Consider the following 21,228-nt stretch of genomic DNA (forward strand, 5'->3'; position numbering starts at 1 on the left):
GCATTACAAAAAAAAATATTTTTTAACCTTAAAAAAATAAGTATTTTGTTAGTATTCTTTTTTGTTGACTATACCTTTGAAGTACCTACTTATAATTTGGGACGAAGCAAGACTTCAATAGTGATATGGGACAAACTAAGAATTTTTTGGAATGTGGGACAAAACTTCAGGACGAACGAGGAATAAATCTCTCAAACGCTTCCAACCTCTCTCTCTGTCTCTGTGTGTGTGTGTGTGTAATTATCCAATAGTTCTTTTTTATTAAGATCATTTTTAAATATCTTATTTTTACAAAATAAGAATGCGTTTTTTTATCGGTGTATTACAAAACCCGAGCAAAAAAAATGTATGACTCGTCTAATTGCATTAAAATCTATACATTTGTATGTTGTCAAATAAACTAATTACCATGTCTAATGCACAGACAAATGGACAAACAAGACTGTTGATAAGGAATCCGTTATCACACAGCTGGGCGGTTACGTAGTGTATGTTTGAAGTATTTAACAAAGGACATGCCAACATGGAGTTTAATTTTATCTTTACGGGTCGTTTTAAGGAGCGTTGAACGATTTATTTATATGAAGGTCGCGTCGTTGAGATTAACCAAAGTGACATTCATCATCATCATCATCAGCCCATTAACGTCCCCACTGCTGAGGCACGGGCCTTCCCTATGGATGGATAGGGAGATCGGGCCTTAAACCATCACGCGGGCCCAGTGCGGATTGATGGTTATTAACGACAGCTAATGCAGCCGGGACCAACGGCTTAACGTGCCTTCCGAAGCACAGAAGAGCTCGAGATGAAAACTTTTTTTTTGTGGTCACCCATGACCGGCCTTTGCGAAAGTTGCTTAACTTCAACAATCGCAGACCGAGCGCGTTTACCGCTGCGCCACCGAGCTCCTCAACAACAGAGTAATTTGCACATACATAAACTCACGCCCGTAATCTCTAATGGGGTGGGCAGAGCCACAAGTAATCAAAGACAACTTTCAGCCACTGTTGATACGACGTCGCAAGCTGGATATGATGGACCTTATAGTAATAAAGGATCAGCCTATCGCCCATAACATTAGTCCATCATGTTAGAGGACACAATCCCTCAGTAGGTTTTACGACATGCCCGGGAAGACAAGCAGCTGAACGTGTTCTATGTTTTTTATTTGCTCCCAGAACAGCACAGAAGCAAAAAGTAACATTAGTAATATACATACATAAACATCCTATATACGACCCACTGCTGGGCTGGTGGAGATGTTTTACGGCTAATAGCCGGGACTAACGGCTTAACGTGCCCTCCGCACGGAACCATGTTACTTTTTCGGACAATCAGGTGATTCAAGCCTGAAAAGTCCTTACCAAACAAAGGACAGTCTCAGAAAGTGTCGTACTCGTTAGTAATATACTCAATATTAATTAGTTTATTGCAGTTCATGTAATAAATACTTTTTAGCGTAGTCGAGTTTTAGTTTTTAAACTTTCATTGGTGCTAATTCCTGTAAATACCATCTAATTTTATTTTAAGTTATATCTGTCATTTTCTTATCCGCCGAAAAGGAAAGGGACGGGTAATCGACAAGCATAAAATTTATGGAACACACGTCAATTTTAAGCACATATCTAAACCAACAGTCTAAAAATTTTACATCAGTCAATAACCCGACACAGTTAAGTAGACAGCACGTCAAACGAATTGCATACCAGCGACGTACCTTTTTGATTCGCCCGGGTTATTCATTCATTTACTCATTCTTCCTAAAATTAAGAGCTGTGAATCATCCGTCCCTTTCCATTTCGACGGATATGAAAATGACGGATAAAGATGCTTCTATGCTGTTCTGGGAGCAAATAAAAAACATAGAACACGTTCAGCTGCTTGTCTTCCCGGGCATGTCGTAAAAACCGACAGAGGGATTGCGTCCTCTAACATGATGGACTAATGTTATGGGCGATAGGCTGATCCCTTATCACCATAAGGTTCATCATATCCATCTTAGGACTTCGTATCAACAGTGGCTGCAAGTTGTCTTTGATTACTTGTGGCTCTGCCCACCCCATTTGGGATCACGGGCGTGAGTTTATGTATGAAAATGACGGATATAACTTAAAATAAAATTAGGCGGTGTCTGTAGGAACCGGGGCCATTGTTTTAATAATGGAACAGCCTCCGTGGTCGTGCTCCGTGGAACGCCTAGGCCTTCCTCTTCCAGCTCCACCGCTTACACCCACATCATAAATCTTTATTGCAAGTACAAAATAAAAAATATAGGGGGAGGCCTTTGCCCAGCAGTGCTACAGAAAAAAAGTAAACAATACGTGTTGTTGTTAAAATCCTTTTTTATCCAATTGCCCAGCTCATCTTGTATGTTAAAATGTTATGTTTAAAGTCATTTACTATGATTACCTACCATAATAAGAGTAGCAATGACAGTAAGAAAATTGCTATACAATACATGAGGAAAATTGCAAATAATAAGGCTGAGTATTAGTACTAAATAAATACACAAATGGGTACGGTCACGAGTACTAATATGTATACACTTTGATACCATGTCACATTAAATTTTTTGACAAATTAAACCGTAAGTCACATTAAATGTCAAATATGATAGTGCGACGCCATATTCCACCATTTTATTTTAATTTGTACAAAGTCGACCAAGGTAGCTTCCTTAGCACAGTCGTGAGCAATATAATGTACCCACTTTAGGACTCTGTCGCACTAACATATTCGATATTTAGAAATTGCTCTAGAGCAATAAGGCCGCCCAAATTGTACTGTTTTCATGTGTTATGTCTAATTGTTGAAATTTTAGTCCTGTGCAATAAAGTATATTTGATTTGATTTTGATTTGATTTGATTCAATTTGTCAAAAAAGTTAATGTGACATGGTCAAAGTGTATACATATTAATGCTCGTGACCGTACGTTGTGTGAAAAAACCAGGTATATTATGTCATCATCACAAATTTAAGAGACACGCTCTTGTCGGTGTAGCATTCTCCATTCTTGTCTCATCATCATCATCAGCCGTACGACGCCCACTGCTGGGCATAGCCCCCCCCCCCCCCCCCCAAGGATCTCCACGACGATCGGTCCTGCGCTGCCCGCATCCAGCGGCTTCCCGCGACCTTGACCACATCGTCGGTCCACCTTGTAGCGGGCCTACCCACTGAGCGTCGTCTATCAAAGACCAAATCCTTCACTTCCTTATAAGACACGACGTTCGCCTTCTCTTTAATCTGTTCCATCTAAGCTCTTGGTCTTCCCCTTCCTCCCTTTCCTTGTAGCTTCCCTTTTATGATGTTTTGTATATTATGTAATAAATGTAATTGAGGAAAATGGCCATAAAACTACATTTGCAAATAGTAGAATAGAAATATTCACATTATTAAAAAATCCATTGTTTTATTCGTATATAAATAGAATGTCCTGTCTGGAGAAGGAAAACTGATTCTCTAAGCACTGAAAACGATGACAATGCTTCTATAATTCTTCATTCGAATCTAGAACATTCGAAAAGGACATGTTCGAATCATAGATAATTGATCACGTGGTTTTCAGGATTTGTGCCTAGTTAATGGTAATATGCTCCCCCTACGTAATAACAGTAATAAGCATAGTTTGCGAGGACTTGGTGTGCATACAGGGTGTTAGTGACATCGTAACGAAAACTGAGGGATGATTCAGACCATGATTCTGAGTTGATATCAAGTGGAATTTTCCGTCGCAAAAGTTTTCATTAATTTTTTGATAGGAAATTCCACTTGATATCAACTCAGAATCATGGTTCGAATCATCTTCCTCAGTATTCGTTACGATACCACTAAAACCTGTATACCAGGGATACAGGCGTGATGCTAATTATGTTATAGATAAGTCAAGTGTCAACTTATTTATTTTTAAAGAACGTCTAGAGCCCTGTGCCGAGGTTTTTCTTGCAGCTTCTTTTCCCCGGCTATACAGGTTGTGAGAAGCTGCAGTAGTTTTAGGCGGATGAGACGTTCCTCATGTAAAAATTGACGATTCAAAGTGTAACTATGTTACCTACTGAATAAAGATATTTATTTGCATGTATTTATTGGTAAGTTGTACTTATAATTTGTACCCGCAATCTTTCAATTTTTTTACATTTTTCCTCACCTTATGGTTGTCTGGAAGAAATCGCTTTAAGCGATAAGGCCGCCATTTGCCATTTACTTGGTTAAGACTCTTTTTGTAATTGTTTCTTTTTATTTTGGTGCAATAAAGTGTATTTGTATTGTAATTAGAGCACATAATAACGGGTTCTTACCGCGTTTAAATGGGGATATGAGACTCCCGATAATAACCGCGTAAACTTAAAACAATGTATTTGTATTGTATTGTAAAGATATTTTTGAATTTGAATTTTGAATTTGAACTCACCTAGTACATTGTCAGGTGTATACAACTCGCCGGCGAACACGAGCTGTATGGAGGGCGAGTCAGCGACATCACGCAGCATGCTGCTGTCTGTCGCGCTCAATGAATCTCTACACTGGATATTGACGATGATCATTGGTCGGCCGCATATTAGGAACGCTGGAATAAATAACGGTAAATGTTAGTACACTTACGAAAAAGGCATAGTCCTAGTAGATATGGCTCACCGCCAGTCACATTAAAATATTTACATTCACATACATACACTCACGCCTATTTCCCACCGGGGTAAGCAAAGACCACAGAATTCCATTTGCTTCGATCCTGACACACTTCTCTTGCTTCCTCCACATTCATCAATCGCTTCATACACGCACGCCGGTTCAGAGTAGATCGTATTGAACCTTTTCTAAGGACATCTCCATTACCACCCATTCTCCATTTACATTCATTGACGTAATATTTGACATTCTTTAATTGATTGCTATTATTGTTAAGTTTGACATTTAATAGTGATGGTATGGCCTAACACTTGACATTTAGTTAAATGTATATGGTGGAAATGGAGCTGTTATTTTTTAATTATTAATTTTAGTATGAAAGATAGATTTTTTCATCCTCAATTCTATATTAAATAATTATTTATTTATAAAGGTACATACAACATAACAGTGTAACCCAATGCGCTGTATGACGAGAAAAACAATATAAAAACTAATACAACAAAAGTAAACAATAAATGAAAAAAGAAACAAAAATAAAAATAAGACTATGTATAAAATGAAAAACACTAAAAAAATACAATTTCAAAATTTAAAGGTAAAGTATCACACAAAAAAATAAAAATAATAATGGAAAAAACAAAACAGTAAATCATTAATAAATCTTCTCGCAAAAAGCCAAACACTCTCAATAACATAATCGTTAAATGTATATTATTTATTGTCTGTAAAGTTACTATTTCTGTCATATATTTTTGATAATTTTATATTCATGTTTATTAGGATTTTTAAAGGAACTTTGTTTTTCTATCACCGCATTCGGTGCGCCTGTAATGGTGATGTGCTTGCACTGTCAGATATAAGTGAATGAATCACGTTGGTCTAACAAAAAACTGGATGAAGCGTGTGTACTTAGTTCATCTTGCGATGGATGTAGCTGTGACTACCTCTATACCTCGATTGGGATATAGTCACAACTTGTATACTATATGTATTCCCAATTTAAATAAATAAATAAGCTGGCCGGAAGTACATGAGCTCACAAGCTTATGTTATGAAAAAGTGGTGTTGAGGCATGCTGTAGGATTGTATTGTAATGTATGTGGGATATAGAAATAACACAGGATATATTTTACTCCTTTTATTTTACACACACTTTATATTAAAACCAAAATCCTCGCACCAAAGACACCCCTTTCTTACTTTTTAAAACTGCCTTACGTCCCATTCATTAACCATCCTCCTTTCATACCATAAACAATCAAATTCCCATTCATTATCCTTACATAGCATTCTCACTTTCCTACATGTATATCATGTTCTAATTCCCCCTTTAGATCATTAAGCGAAGGCCTAAGCTCCGCTTTCAGTGGAGTGGGTCTATAAATAGTCAACAGCAACCTCGTCGAAGCGCATTTTGTATGAGAACCGCTGTCGCCGGTTCGACCCTATTCTCTTTTACTTCTGCAAACAGATAACTACGATAGCTCTACTGCTTCTCAAATTCCATAGCCACTTAACCGGCAATGCATATAGATAGGCTGCAATTACATCACTACTTTTCGTAAGATACTGCATGCAAAAGTATTTTTTTGATAAATAGCCGATCATACTTAAGTTTTTAGCTTTCCTGTGATAAGGAGGGATGATAGTTGATATTTGATTTTTTGCTCTGCAGATTATAATACACAAGACAACCTTTTAATGTACTATCGCGGAGCTCCGTGCGTCGTAAAGTTTGCGGATGAGTGGAGTGCAAAGTTGAAGTATGAACTGGTTGCTCATACTTGTATGGGGCGCGTATAGCACTCACTTGGCCCTTCCTACCTGTTTCTTCTATTCCGTGAACCTTGTAACGTTATCTATATGTCGTGGCCAGATCGTAGAATTGATCATTTCATGATGTGCTCGATCATTTCATGATGTGCTCGATCATTTCATGAAATGGTCATATTTCATGAAATAGAATGTCATTGGTTGGCCACATCATGATGTAGTTTGGCCAGATCAATGAACACAAAACGTTTAACGATATGAGCAACTAAATGCATGATTACTTCATGACATGGCCAAACGTTGGCAATCATATCATAAAATTAGTAACATTATCCACCGATAGCGGAGCTGGTGTCGATTATATTTAAAACTTGATTGATATTATAATCGATGAATCAATGTAATTGTAGAATTTTCAATATCGAATAGGTAGGTACATAATTTTGCACCTAAGAAATTAATCGACTATTCGCATTTTTATTACATCACATAACATGGACACTGCATGCATTAACGATATGGCCAAACGTTGATTGAAATATCATTAAACGTTGACGTTTCAACGATATGGTCAACTTAGGTTGGCTATTTCATGAAATATGACCATTTTATGAAATGGTCGAACACATCATGAAATGATCAATTCTATGATCTGGCCACGACATGTATATCATATCTATATAGATCTGTCTTTTGTTTAATGTAAAATCCGTGATAAGCCTGCTCGGATAACGCGTGACTTACATTGGAATCTCATGGGTTGGAATCCCGGCTCGGGATCTGAACCACTGAATTCGACTTTATGAATTTGAATTGTGCGGATCATAGATAATTGATATCACGTGGTGATCAGGATTTGAGCCTGGGTAATGGGAATAAGCCCGCCTCCTATTACATGGGACTTAACACGGCCAACAAGGGGTGGTTGTAATGAAATGAAATGAAATAAAATTTATTCGCTCTAGAGTGGTACAAAAGATCTTAAATATAAATTATATCAATAAAAGTCCATCACTCAACCATACAGCGTGCGAATATTAATATTAAATTATTTATAATTAAAAGAAACTTTTAATCTTTAATAAATCTGTCTTAAAAAAAATTAATTAACAATAGATATTTTAAATACACAAAAAACAATTAATCTTAATTTAAATAAACTGTAATTATACAGCTAAATTGTATATTTTACAGCTCTGCCTACCCCTTCGGGGATACAAACGCAATGCTATGTTATGTCATAATGTGTGTTATTATGTAGTACACTAAGTATAAACTACACAAAAATATAGTGACGTTAATATGAAAATTGCTATACTTAACAGAATTGTTTTTATTGGAATAGCATTTTACCTTGATTTGCTGGTCACGTTTTGTTTATATAAACGATTTATATAAGTGTATGAGTTCGTAATCTTTTTATCAGACTTACAATAATGTATGAAATAGTTTTTTCAGTATTGTGGCAAACCTAACAAATTATACAAAGCGATACATTGCCGACATGAAGAACAATATTTGACATACATACATACGTAAACTCACGCCCGTCATCCTTAATGGGGTGGGTAGAGCTACACGTAATCAAAGGTACATTAATTTAAGAGCCACGCTCTTGTCGGTGTAGCATTCTCATGCTACTTTTTTAGGGAAACATTGGGCAGTGGTTTCCCTCTTCGCCTAGCAGTACTCTGTCTGACGCAAATGGTTTGGCGCCCAGAGTAGTCTATTTGAAAGCTGTACTAGGATTCCTGTCACGGTTTGTTGTCAAAGACAACTTGAAGCCACTATGTGTCTCTGCTTACCCCGGCGGGAAATAGGCGTGAGTTTCTGTTTTTCTACCAAAGGCAGAAAAACGTGTGAAATAACAAGTTAATAAATGAAAAATTGCAATCTACAATCTTATCAGTCCTACGTCCGCAGTTAAAATAACTGCACGCCTTATCGGAACGGCCTCCGTGGTCCAGTGGTTGAGCGTTGGACTCACGATCCGATAGCCCCGGGTTCGAATCCCGGTGGGGACATACCACAAAAATCATTTTGTGAACCCTCGTTTGGTTAGGACATTACAGGCTGATCACCTGATTGTCCGAAAGTAAGATGATCCGTGCTTCGGAAGGCACGTTAAGCCGTTGGTCCCGTTTAGTACTTACTGATGTAAGTGAGTAATCGTTACATGGGCCATGTCAGGGGCCTTTGGCCGCTCAATAATAACCCTGACACCAGAGTCGATGAGGTTGGTATTCCACCTCACAACCCACACGATAAAAAGAAGACAATCCCATGCATTCATTCATTCATTGTATTGTTTTTGGTGAACAAGAAGAAGTTTAAGAAGAATATCGGAATAGGATTAAAAGTCTAACCAATGCCGCCTATATTTTTATGTGCACCATTGGATACTAACTTAGCAACTATTTCAATACCTAGTTTTTCTTTTAGTAACCGCTACCTACCTAGTAAACGTGGTAGACCCCGGAAACTATGGCGCGATGATCTCGACGGTTATCGAAAAGACTAGATAGAGCTCGCACAGAACCGGGATACTTGAAAAGATATGGGGGAGGCCTTTGCCCAGCAGTGGGATCACACAGGCTAATAACAATAACCGCCACCTATCACGTTCGTCTAACAGAAAACTCGGCGATGTGAATACTTAGTTCATCTTGTGATGTACCTCTGACTAACCCAATTGGGATATAGTTGTGAGATTATATTTATGTTTTTATGTTTCTTTCAGTTTTGTGTTCGTCACTCATGGCATTAAATATTACAAGAAATATATCTATTCAACATTTGTTATTCTTTCGTGTAAATTGGTGTGATTTACGATAAATGTTTTACTTCAAGTAAGAACGTCTAGGGCCCTGTGCCGAGGTTTTACTTGCAGCTACTTTTCCCTGGCTATACAGGTTGTGAGAAGCTGCAGTAGTTTTAGGTGGATGAGATGTTCGACAAAAATATATTTATGTCAAAATTAACGATTCAAAGTGTAACTCTAATGACATAGAATAAGGAATAATATTTCGCGCTACGTATAAAATGGTAAATCTTCGCTCCCCACCAGTGGCTGAGCTAGGTTTACCTCACCCCCCTCAGTCTTATTTTAATCTTCAATCATCATATATACAGAGTCAGAATCATAATCATTTATCCAACGTAATTATCATGGATAAACTTGTTGAAGGTCAATGTAACATTTTTGAATTTAGGTACGTCATATTTTCGCAAGGTGTTATGGCTGAGGAGAAGAAATGACAAGAAACTGCAACAGCAACACATTTTTTTAAATACACATGCGTGCGTGAGCGATTTTAGTGCGAGTATCTTCAAAAAAACTTTTGCCGACTAGTCACCGACTATGATATTGAGATTAGTCGGCTTTTACATTAAGTTATTCATCCCAGCTCTTCGCCCTAGATAATCCATAGGAACTGACTGCTTCCTTCCTCGAGCTCTGTATTGGTATGCTAAGTATCGTCTGTCAGTGTGCACATCATTATGATTGCTTCCATTCAAAACGCACAAGCTTATATATGGAGTGTGGTCGCCCTGTTTGGACGTACGCTGGTATGACAGGGACGTACTTAGCGTTTTAAATATCTAAATATATAAAAGGAGAAACTGACTGACTGACATATCAACGCACAGCCTAAACGGCTAAACGTAGGCACTTGAAATTTGGAAGGGACGTAGCTTAGGTACCGTAGAGGTGCACTAAGAAAGGAATTCCCGAAATTCCCACGGGGACGGGAATTAGCGGGAAAATCCTTTTGTATGAAAAATCTAAACCGCTTAAGTTAGACGCTTGAAATTTGGCATGCAGGTACCTTAGTAAACTTAAAGCTTAGTTGCAACAGGATATTGCAAAATTCCCACGGGAACGGGAGTGAGCAGGAAAAAACATTTGTATGAAAATATGTAAACCACCTAATAAGATACACGCCACGCGAGCGAAGTTTGCGTTCGAGCAAATCCCACTTGACGATCATCATCATCATCTCCCTAGCATTATCCCGTTTTTTCACAGGGTCCGGTTTTATACAGCGACTGCCTGTCTGACGTTCCAACCCGCGAAGGGAAATCCAGCCCAATACAGGTTAGGTCACATACCTCCGAAAATGCATTTCTCGGGAATGTGGGTTTCCTCACGTTGTTACCTTCACCACTGAGCACGTGATAATCAGTTACGATCCAAATATGAATTCACGAATGCTCTTTTTGTATGTTATGTCACACTTCGGATACTCCATACGAAAATCTAATCCTTACCGTGTGCCGCAAGTGCGAAGGAGACAGATAGCACGCTGTCCCCCTTGCATTTAGACTAAAATAAGACCCAGAGGAGGTAAGTGTAGCCAGTGGCGACTCTAGCAAAATATTTAGGTGGTTCGCGACCTCGCGCCCCCCCAAAACACAGTTACTTTCGATTTGTTTACGGCCACCGAAATACTTAGGTAATAATTAGGTATATACCTAATTAAATCAGTTTAAAAATGGCGCTTACGACCACCCATTAAATGTATGAGTATAAATGTAGCCGCTAAGAGGTCTAATTCACAGGGCAGGTGTGCCCAATCCAGTTACTCCCCTGTAGATCCGGGGCTGCCAGCCAGGGTGGTCCCGTCTTGGCTGATTCCCCCCCCCCTAAACCGACGTTCGCACCGCCGAATAATACGAATTGGGGCGGGGAGTTACCGTTCTATATCGTAGTACAATTCTCTATTCTATGGCTATGTAATTAATAATTACATCAAGTGTGGGAGTCTACACTCGTTGTGGGTGAGGGTTACCACCCCAATTTATTTTCGGAGTCTAAACTGTGGCATTGATGTTCTATTTTCAAATTTCCATACACAATTATACCGGACGATGGTGGTGTAAATAAGTCATTTCGCTGTCACTCACCCTAATGACGGGTTTGGCGTGGAGGAAACAACATTTTTCCTTGGAGTGGTAAATATTTTGGTATTTCCGTGTTTTTTTTTTGTAATATCATATTATATTTATCTATAGAATTATCAGTTTATCATTATATAACATAAACTGACGAATTTATCCAGTGAGATAGTCAGAGGTACATCCATCGCAAGATGAACTAAGTACCCACACCTCATCCGACTTTCTGTTAGACAAACTTGACAGTCATATCGCCTTCTATAATGGTCTAGCCTTAGCCTAGATAACATTTTCTGCGTTTATTGGTCAAAGCCCTCGATATCATTCAAATGCATGTACTCTACGTTTTTTTTTTATTTTAACATGACTTATTGCGGATATGCCTCGGTTGCCATTAACTACTTGGCCGGACAAACGAGGAGCGCTGAGAGCTATGACCCGGTTCATTTTATATTTGCCCACATTGCGTTCTAAATACGACCCTGTTAAAACCAATGCAATTCGGATGCAGCCGAGTTCGACCTCTGTTACGATTACAATAAGGTTAAATTGTCTCAAGGTCGTCGACTGCCTTAATGGGGAAGACAGGTTTACATAATTGCGGTTCGTTCCGCGTATTGAAGGAAATAAGAGGCATTTGCATATTATTACCCACACTGAGAGTTCTAAGCGAGCGAGCGAGAGAGCGTAATTAAGTATAATCATTTATCACACACCGGACACTACATACAAAAATCTTATTCTTACTGCGTGCTGCCTAACGCGTAAGTGCGAGAGAGACAGACTATAGGCATACAGGGTGTTAGTGACATCGTAACGAATACTGAGGAGGACGATTTAGACCATGATTCTGAGTTAATATCAAATGGAATTTTCTGTCGCAAAGCAGTGGGAGGTATATAGGCTATTTATGTTATGTTTTATCCCTGATAATAACGCGATACGAACACGGTAATATGTGTTTCAATTAGATAAGGAATACTTTGACTTAGCTAAATTAAATAGAAAGAAAGAAAGTATTTCTTAAATATTTACACTTAAATGCATCATCATAAGTAGTATCTAATGCTGAACAAGCAAATAACTAATAACGATAAATCAACAAGAATTCCAATAAGAAAACAGAGTTATTTACGAAGACGATGAACATGTACAATATCTATTCTAGAAGTATCCTCATTGCTGCATGAATTGAATCAATTATGTAAATCAATGATTTCGCATCGCTCATTGTTCAAATACTATTGTTATAACGATCGAGACAAAAGACACTTACGATCTCTGTAATGAAATGATTGTTGAGATATTGAACTTGTTAGGGGGGAATAGAAATGGCATATCAATATTATTGAAAGAAGATGAGTCTTCAACTACGGAGACGCAATTAGATATTCTATGCCCGAGTTCACAGAGGAAGTATTCTCAGTACTCGATAATTTGAAATGCGCTAAAGTGAACATAGAGCTAGAAAGAATAATTAATAAAATGCCGTTATCGGGAACTTTTGTTTTGTTATTGCAAACCAACAACAATGTCGATAATCAGACCGCTTTACGTGCCATAAACTGGTCTAAAAATCTAATTAAACACGGCACATGACCGGTCACGCAGACGAAGCCGCACACAATAGTTAGTGAACATTTGGTCGGCCATCATGCCTTATGCACGAACCACGCAACTGTTCAATGCTCACGTAAGCACCCGATTATGAACGAACGCTACCGAGTTAGGTATCCTAGCACTGCTAATGAAGCGACAAACATACAAAGGAATATATTACATAAACTCACGACCTTAACCCGTAATGGGAGGGCTGAGTTCGAGTGATTCAAGTAACTAGAATACAAGTTGCTGCCACTTTTGATACGAAATCGAAAACGTATGGCGACAAGACATCAACCAATCGCAAATATATCAACATCTTAGAAAGTACACATTTCCTCTGTCGGTTTTACGACATGCCCGATAAGAAGCACAATGTTTCTAAACGCGTCCTATGTTTTCTATTCTTATTAACACTGTAAGCGATATAATAATCGCGTTCTTAATGCGATTCATTTCACCTATAACTTACTCGCTAATCGCGCACAATCGGTCGGAGTAGTTAGTTCCGATGTGAATGTTTACAGTGCCAACTAGCAATCGAATGACATGTGAAATTTTAATGAGATCAGCCAAGGTCCTCCTGTAATTGTCACAACGACCACGGTAAAAACTTTTTACTTGAAACATAGCGAGGTCACGTAAAATGTAAATATTGAAATTGGTTTAGTAAGCAAGAGTTTTCTTGTTCTCTCCACATTTAATTTGTGTGTACAATATACGTAAGAGTTAAGTAAAATATTTATGAGAGACAATAATCGTAAACAGTTTTACATAAGTGGTAGTTCCGACGCCACTGAGCATTTATTTTACGAAATGATTTAGCAACTTTTAACTCAATTTTGAATACAATACTACTAGCAGGTTAAGACTTGAACCAATTAATTAGAACTCATGCAGCATATAGTAAGAAACGACTAATTATATTCATATACTTATGAATTTACCCTTGGACTTTTTAATGACAGATGGCTATTGAAGGATGATAATATATAACTTATCGATTGTAGCGAAAGCGTTTGACAGTGTCGATCATACTTAGTCTCCTCTTATTCACTATAATAGAATCACTATCTTTAAACCAACATGTAGATGAGCAAATGTAAGCTAGTTGAGAACCATCGAAATGGCTTTCATATAATTTCGCAATGTTAACAAACTGTCTTAAACAATCAGTGAGAATATCTTCCACAGGGCTCAACATTCGGACCGATTTTATAAATATTATGCATACTTGGTGAAAATAATCGTTCGATGTGTCGTTACGTTTCCATTCTGTCCCGCGTGGAAACAACATATTTTTAACGTTTAACACGACAAGCTGAGCATGAATAGGTGTTTACAATTGACGAAGAAACGGTAGACTGGCGTATTCGTCTTCTGCTAAGTTTTATAAGATTATTTATTGATATTGATAGTCAATTTTGCGCATGTTGTAATTTTTATTGTAACCTTAATTATGCAATGTATGTCATAGTATATAAAAGCAAAGCCATTATATTGCATTTTATTTTATAAACATTTCGACTTCTCATTATTGTTACCGTCGATTCTGGTTTGTATGAATATAATTAATGATAATTACGCTCGGTACTCGAATAAACACGAATTAATTACAGAATAAAAATGTGGTTGTCGTGACATTAACAAGATTTCTTTATAAGCTTCTGGTTTTTGGGGGAAAGGAACTTATTAAGTAGCTTGTTAATAAACATAATTGAATCCAAGAATTCTTCGATACCGCATCTTTTGTCGTTCAGGTTAGAATGAAACAAGCATTTTGTTTTTCAACGACTATACTGGAAAACAAGTGGGTTATTGGGTGCATCTTACATAGATAATAATAGTTGGATCACGCGTATTACTAAGATCCTGACACACCACTTTCGCTTCATCTACTCTCATCAGTCTGGCCTTTCTTTAACACATCCTCGGTGCATCGTTATCACATTTACCTCGTTTATTAGATTTTATATTCAGTGTATTAAGTCATAATTGGCACAGCAAGCGATAAAAATATCGATCAGTGAGTTAAACTATTTTTACATAATGTATCTCGGCTGACTTTTAATCTTTTCGGTCGAATTAATTTATGTCAGTTTTAAGTGTAGTGGTCACAGTATTCAGCTCTATGAAATTATACAGGGTGGCCTAAACATTGATTTTCAAAACGAAAAACTAGAGCGTATCGCTTAACCAGAACACCCTCTGTACAATGTTCAGCGATTATTTACGGTTTAGAAGACGTGGTCAATTTTGTATTTGTATAGGATATTTGTACCTTATAATTGCTTTATGTATTTCTCTTTCTTTACGTTTCTTTTATTTACATCACGACTTTTCTTAGTAAGTCAGTGGTCTACTAGATAAAGAATTAATGAATGTTAGTCAGATTATAATAACTTTTTCAAATTCTATAATTATCTATCCAAGAGCAAACCCCTTGACACCATACTCCGTCTTAAAGAGATGTTACTTATGTTTTTTTTCTCATTCAGTCGATAAAGGCAGTGCAGTTTATGAGCCTCTATCATTTAAAAAGATACAAATACAAGTACAGACAAATATATGAGGGCTTTTTGTCGCCTGATATGTTTTTTCATATATATATATATTTGTGTATTTTGAGGTATTTTAGTGTAGGTTTTTAATTTGACTATGTTAAAATTATATTTTATTAACATTGTACGTACATACATACATACATAAATAGCCTATATACGTCCCACTGCTGGGCACAGGTCTCCCCTCAATCAACCGGAGGCGGTATCGAGCATACTCCACCACGCTGCTCCAATGCGGGTTGGTGGAGGTGTTTTTCCGTCTAGTAGCCGGGACCAACAGCTTAACGTGCCCTCCGAAGCACAGAATCATCTTACTTTTTCGGACGATCAGGTGATTCAAGCTTGAAAAGTCCTTACCAAACAAAGGACAGTCTCACAAAGTGATTTCGACAATGTCCCCATCGGGAATCGGACCCGGACCTCCAGATCGTGAGCCTAACGCTCACGACCACGGAGGCTGTTAACTACTATTAACATTGTATTTTTTATATTTTATTATATTTTTAAATCCTAAAAAAAGTATAGACAAGTAGATTATAATGTATAAATACTGTTGACATAATGGTGCTGATTCCGATACACACCATCTAATTTTAAGTTATACCTGTCATTTTCTTATCCACCGAAAAGAAATCGACAGACATAAAATCTAAAACAACCGTCTAAAAATTTACATTGGCTAATAAATTAGGAGGTGTCTGCAAGAGTCGGGGCAATTAAATCACTCACCTTGCGGAAGCGCAGTAAACCGTTCGCTCCTGAGATCAGTCAGCTGATCGACCAGGCGTCTGACGTCACCAGAGTCGAACAGCAGGCACAATTGGTCCAGGTCTATATCCTCTATCGTGATCCCCCTCGTAGCCGTATCGAACACGAAGCCTAGGTGGCGACTGCAACAAACGTTTTAAAAAAAATGATTAAATTTGTTGTTTTTTTTTTAAAGAACATATAGGGCCCTGTATCGATGTGTTTCTTGCAGCTACTTTTCCTCGACTATACAAGTTGTAAGAAGCTGCAGTAGTTTTAGGCGGATGAGACGTTCGTTATGTAAAAATTGACGATTCAAAGTGTAACTATGTCACGTAATGAATAAAGATATTTATGAGTTTGAGTTTCAATTGCCGTGTTAGTCTGGGATCTCTCTCTCCTTGGCATTTATTATTCCCATCTGATGGTGGGGTCTGCCTTCTTCGTATCTCTCTTCTACTTCGCTCTATCAGACGTGTCGTTCTCGGAGACATTGCACATGCACAGGTCCTTTTTGACCATATCCGCGCATCTTGTTTTTGGTCGTCTTCTTGATCTAAGTCCTTGTTAGTCTGGGATACAATTCATTAATATTAATTACTTCTTTTTTATGGTCCAGTGGTTGACCGTTGGGATCTCGAGATCAAAAAAATACTTTGTGATCCTTAGTATGATTAGGACACCACATCCGTGTCTTGGGTACGTTAAGCAGTCGTTCCCGACTACCATTTACCTAAATAAGTATGCTGTTAGAGGCGGAGGACAGGGGTCCTAGTACGGCTTTGAAATAGACTACTCTGTGCGCCATCTCACTCGTGTCAGACAGAGTACTGCGGGGCGGAAGGCAAGAGGGAAACCTCTGCCCTATTTTTCCCTAAAAAGTAGCATGGAGAATGATACACCGACAAGAGCGTGGCTCTTAAATTAGTGATGTGACGACATTCAGGGATTCGCAGGTATAAAGCGAGTTTAGAAATAAAGATATTTGAAATTATAATAATATACTAACGAATCTTACAAAGTCAAGGCAACAAAATTACCTATAACATTATCTGTTTTAGATAAGAACTTATCTTCATAATCGCTGCCCGACCTAAACGTAAATATTTTTTTAGAGAATTGCATCTTGTTGTAAAGAGAAGACCGGAAAATTCTAGTTTCGGACGGGTTTTAAACCCGGGACTTTTGTCAAACGCGGACGGAACGAACGAACGGAACGGAGTGTCTTACCAACTTCTCTAAGTACCCGGTTTTATCCATTGCAAATCGACTTAATTTTTTTTTTATTAAAAGATTGAGTAACGCGATCAAATCCAGAATCTTTTGATGAGAGTGGAAGAAGCGAAAGTAGTGTGTCAGAGTCAGAATCGTAATAAGTGGAATTCCGTGGTTTCTGCCTACCCCAGCGGGAAATAGGCTTGATCTTATTTTATGTGTGTATGATTCAAATGCGTTTGACCACGATCCCGCTTGATACATTATATGTATCGTAATTTTTCGATCTGTTTATTCTCTTTTCGATTTTACCTAAGCACAGCTAAGTGCTATAAAAATCATTTATGTATCTTATAAACACTATTCTGTATATCTGGTATTTATCAACTGTGATCTTTAGAGTACTTTGTTAATAATAACTCGACAAGAATGTGTTTCATACATAATATTATATTTTATTCAACATAAACAAAACACTTGAAACTGTTTATGTTTGATAAGTAGGTATGTGTAAATGTATTGAACGTTCTGGCATGGTAACTATAAGTAAATCTGAATAAAGAATAATACTACGTAAGGAACGGTAACACTCCGCCCCCCACTAATCCGTACCGTGCGCCGAACTCACCCCCTCTGGGTCTTACTTTAGTCTTAAATGGCCGTAAGTCGCTAAGGAGTAAGTGGGAGCGTGCAGACTGTGTCTCGCTCGCACTTACGCGTTAGGCAGCACACGGTAAGAATGAGATTTTTGTAAGGAGTGTCCGATGTGTGACATGGTACACGCATAGAACGTACGCTATTGGCGTAGTATTACTATTTTTAATATTTAATGTAAATATTATAATATGACGTATTCATTAATTCATTGTCAATATTGTATTTGTGGGAAACACGAAGCAAGGTCCACAGAACACCAGGACCGTGTGACTCTGAGATGATATCAAGCGGAATTTCCTGTCTGAAAATTCATGATTTTTTTTGTGTTTTTTTAAATTACTTTCAGTTTCATACTTTAGCGACGGAAAATTCCACTTGATATCAACTCAGAATCCTGGTCTGAGTTGATATCGTTGATATTACGATGTCACTAACACCCTGTATAATAGGCATTTTGCTTGTTTAGTCTAAATGAACCTCAAGACAATGTCGTTCTGATTTAGCAAGGAAAGCCAACTTACCAATTCTAATAAGTTCAATAATGATTTCGACTGACTTTTGACACAGGCAAAATTTAGTTAATTATAACGACATTGCCACTAATTAATGCTTCTATGCGGGACTGGGTGCGAATAAAAACTCTATTAAATCAACAGAAGAATAAAAAAAGGCGGTCAAGTGCGAGTCTGACTCGCGGACTGGGTTCATAAGTGTCGTGAACCATACATAATCATGTAAGGTCACGAATTATCTGAATTCTGAATCACATTCCAAAACTGAAATGTGTCATAGTTATATAAATACCTATGGGGCAAAATACCCACAAATGGGCAACATGCCCATAGCTGTCTAAATATAGGGTAAAAACCCACGATGTTAGAATATGGGATTAGAATGTTTCATAGTTATATGAATACCTATGGGGCAAAGTACCCACAAATGGACAACGTGCCCATAGCTGTCTAAATATAGGGTAAAAAACCCACGATGTTAGAATATGGGGTGAAAACTTTTTTCTGGCCAGTGTTGTTATGACATAAATAACGTACGAATCGATTACTCACTCGAGTAAAAATAAAATCGATATGATACATTTTAATATTATTATGAATTTGATTATTTAAATTCGAGAACTGATTACAGTTCGAGACAATAAGGGAGGCTATGACTTTGCCGATGAAAAACTATTGTCGCGATTAGTTTACCAATTGCAAATAATCTTGTTTAATTGCATAAACGTATCTTTTGGTGATGAAACGTTTTTTTTTCCCTTTATTTGTGCTGTAAGACCTTTCTTTTCACATGATTTTTGGACTATAAGAAGTACCGCATAGGTTTTGATTCCCCTGCGAAATGTCTGAATATAAGGCCGCTGAATTGCGTTGATATAGAAGCTTGATATTTTTACAGCACGGGACCGCAGACGCAGTAGATGTTTATTTCAACTTGATACCTCGACGCATTCCCGAGAAAAATGTTCTTGACAGACGGACGGACAACAAAGTGATGAGGAGATCCTGCGCGCTTTGTGCTTATTGGTAGCCCGTTACTAACTTGATTTCTCTGTAAAATTTTAGTGATTACTCTATCCACTTATACGATATACCTAGGTACATATTCATATTCATTGATTGCAAAGCCACAAAGAGTTAGTAGTTTCTTTTCTTCTTTGGCCCTAGGGTTTCGTTTTTCCTTTTGAGGAGAGAGGGGGAGACAGACAGAGAGAGAGAGAGAGAGAGAAAGAGAGAGAGAGAGAGAGAGAGAGAGAGGGAGGTCCGGAACCCTAAAACCTATGGAAAAAACGACCTCAAATAAAATTGCACTCACCCATCTATCCTACTAGAGACACAGAACTCCCACCGGTGGCTGTTGCACTTCCATTCCCGTACTCTCCGTAGCCCGGGGGAGTTCAGTTCATCACAGATCATCTTCAATGCACCCTCGTCTAATATATCTTGTATGGCTATTATTGATAACCTGGTGAAGGAAATATTATGTTTATAGATTGACGAGAACATAGCACATAATGGCCCCGATTCCTGCAGACACCGCCTAATTTTATTTTAAGTTATATCCGTCAGTTTCATATCCGTCGAAAAGGAAAGGGACGGATGATTCACAGCTCTTAATTTTAGGAAGAATGAGTAAATGAATGAATAACCCGGGCGAATCAAAAGGTACGTCGCTGGTATGCAATCCGTTTGACGTGCTGTCTACTTAACTGTGTCGGGTTATTGACGGATGTAAAATTTTTAGACGGTTGGTTTAGATTTGTGCTTAAAATTGACGTGTGTTCCATAAATTTTATGCTTGTCGATTACCCGTCCTTTTCCTTTTCGGCGGATAAGAAAATGACAGATATAACTTAAAATAAAATTAGATGGTATTTACAGGAATTAGCACCAATATAAGTATATTTGAACTTATTTGCAGAAAAAAAACATAACATAAGCTTAAGACTATATACCCAATTAAAAAAACACTAAAACTACTGGGTAGGTCCCATTTGTTCCATAGTACATGACGTCATCGGACAAAATGAGACTGTTTAGTTTTATTTGTTCTGAAAGAAATCTTTTACATTTTTATTTCAATACTAGCTTTTGCCTGCGACTTCGTCCGCGTGGCGTGTTATAAAAAAGAGATCTTTGTGTGTTGGAGAAAGGCAGCCATAATTAAACTTTATATTTACTAAGGTATGCATGCATGCTAGATTGAAAACATCTATCTTACGCGGTTTAGATTTTTTCATACAAATGTTTTTTCGCGCTAACTCCCGTTTCCGTGGGAATTTTGCAATGTCCTGTTGCAACTAAGCTTTAAGTTTACTAAGATATCTGCATGCCAAATTTCAAGCGTCTTACTTAAGCGGTTTAGATTTTTCATACAAAAGGATTTTCCCGCTAATTCCCGTTCCCGTGGGAATTAGTTATTTCCACGGTACCTAAGCTACGTCCCTTCCAAATTTCAAGTGCCTACGTTTAGCCGTTTAGGCTGTGCCTTGATATGTCAGTCAGTCAGTTTCTTCTTTTTTATATTTAGAAGAAGATGTTCCATAGAACAAGTTTAGAGACTCTTTAAAAGACTCTTTAATGATTATCAAACTGGTCAGTCGAAAGGAAGGCACTCGAAAGTAAT

At 37.7% G+C, this 21,228-nt stretch overlaps 2 protein-coding genes across 2 annotated transcripts in view; one reads left to right on the forward strand and one right to left on the reverse strand.

The window, feature by feature from the left end:
- LOC126369978 (maestro heat-like repeat-containing protein family member 1) overlaps positions 1-4,328 on the forward strand; it is a 103,570-nt gene extending 99,242 nt beyond the window's left edge. Inside the window, exon 13 of the transcript XR_007566787.1 lies at positions 4,277-4,328. The gene's annotated coding sequence lies outside the window, so the exon portion shown is untranslated. The remainder of the gene's footprint in view (positions 1-4,276) is intronic.
- The window catches only part of LOC126370395 (endonuclease/exonuclease/phosphatase family domain-containing protein 1-like), a 37,150-nt gene that overhangs the window by 11,264 nt on the left and 4,658 nt on the right, over positions 1-21,228 (reverse strand). The window contains exons 3-5 of the mRNA XM_050015236.1: positions 19,918-20,067; positions 16,201-16,361; positions 4,413-4,568 (exon numbers count right to left, since the gene is read on the reverse strand). Coding sequence (XP_049871193.1) covers positions 4,413-4,568; positions 16,201-16,361; positions 19,918-20,067 — 467 coding nt within the window. The remainder of the gene's footprint in view (positions 1-4,412; positions 4,569-16,200; positions 16,362-19,917; positions 20,068-21,228) is intronic.

Source organism: Pectinophora gossypiella, chromosome 1 (assembly GCF_024362695.1).
Source record: "Pectinophora gossypiella chromosome 1, ilPecGoss1.1, whole genome shotgun sequence".
Taxonomy (NCBI): domain Eukaryota; kingdom Metazoa; phylum Arthropoda; class Insecta; order Lepidoptera; family Gelechiidae; genus Pectinophora; species Pectinophora gossypiella.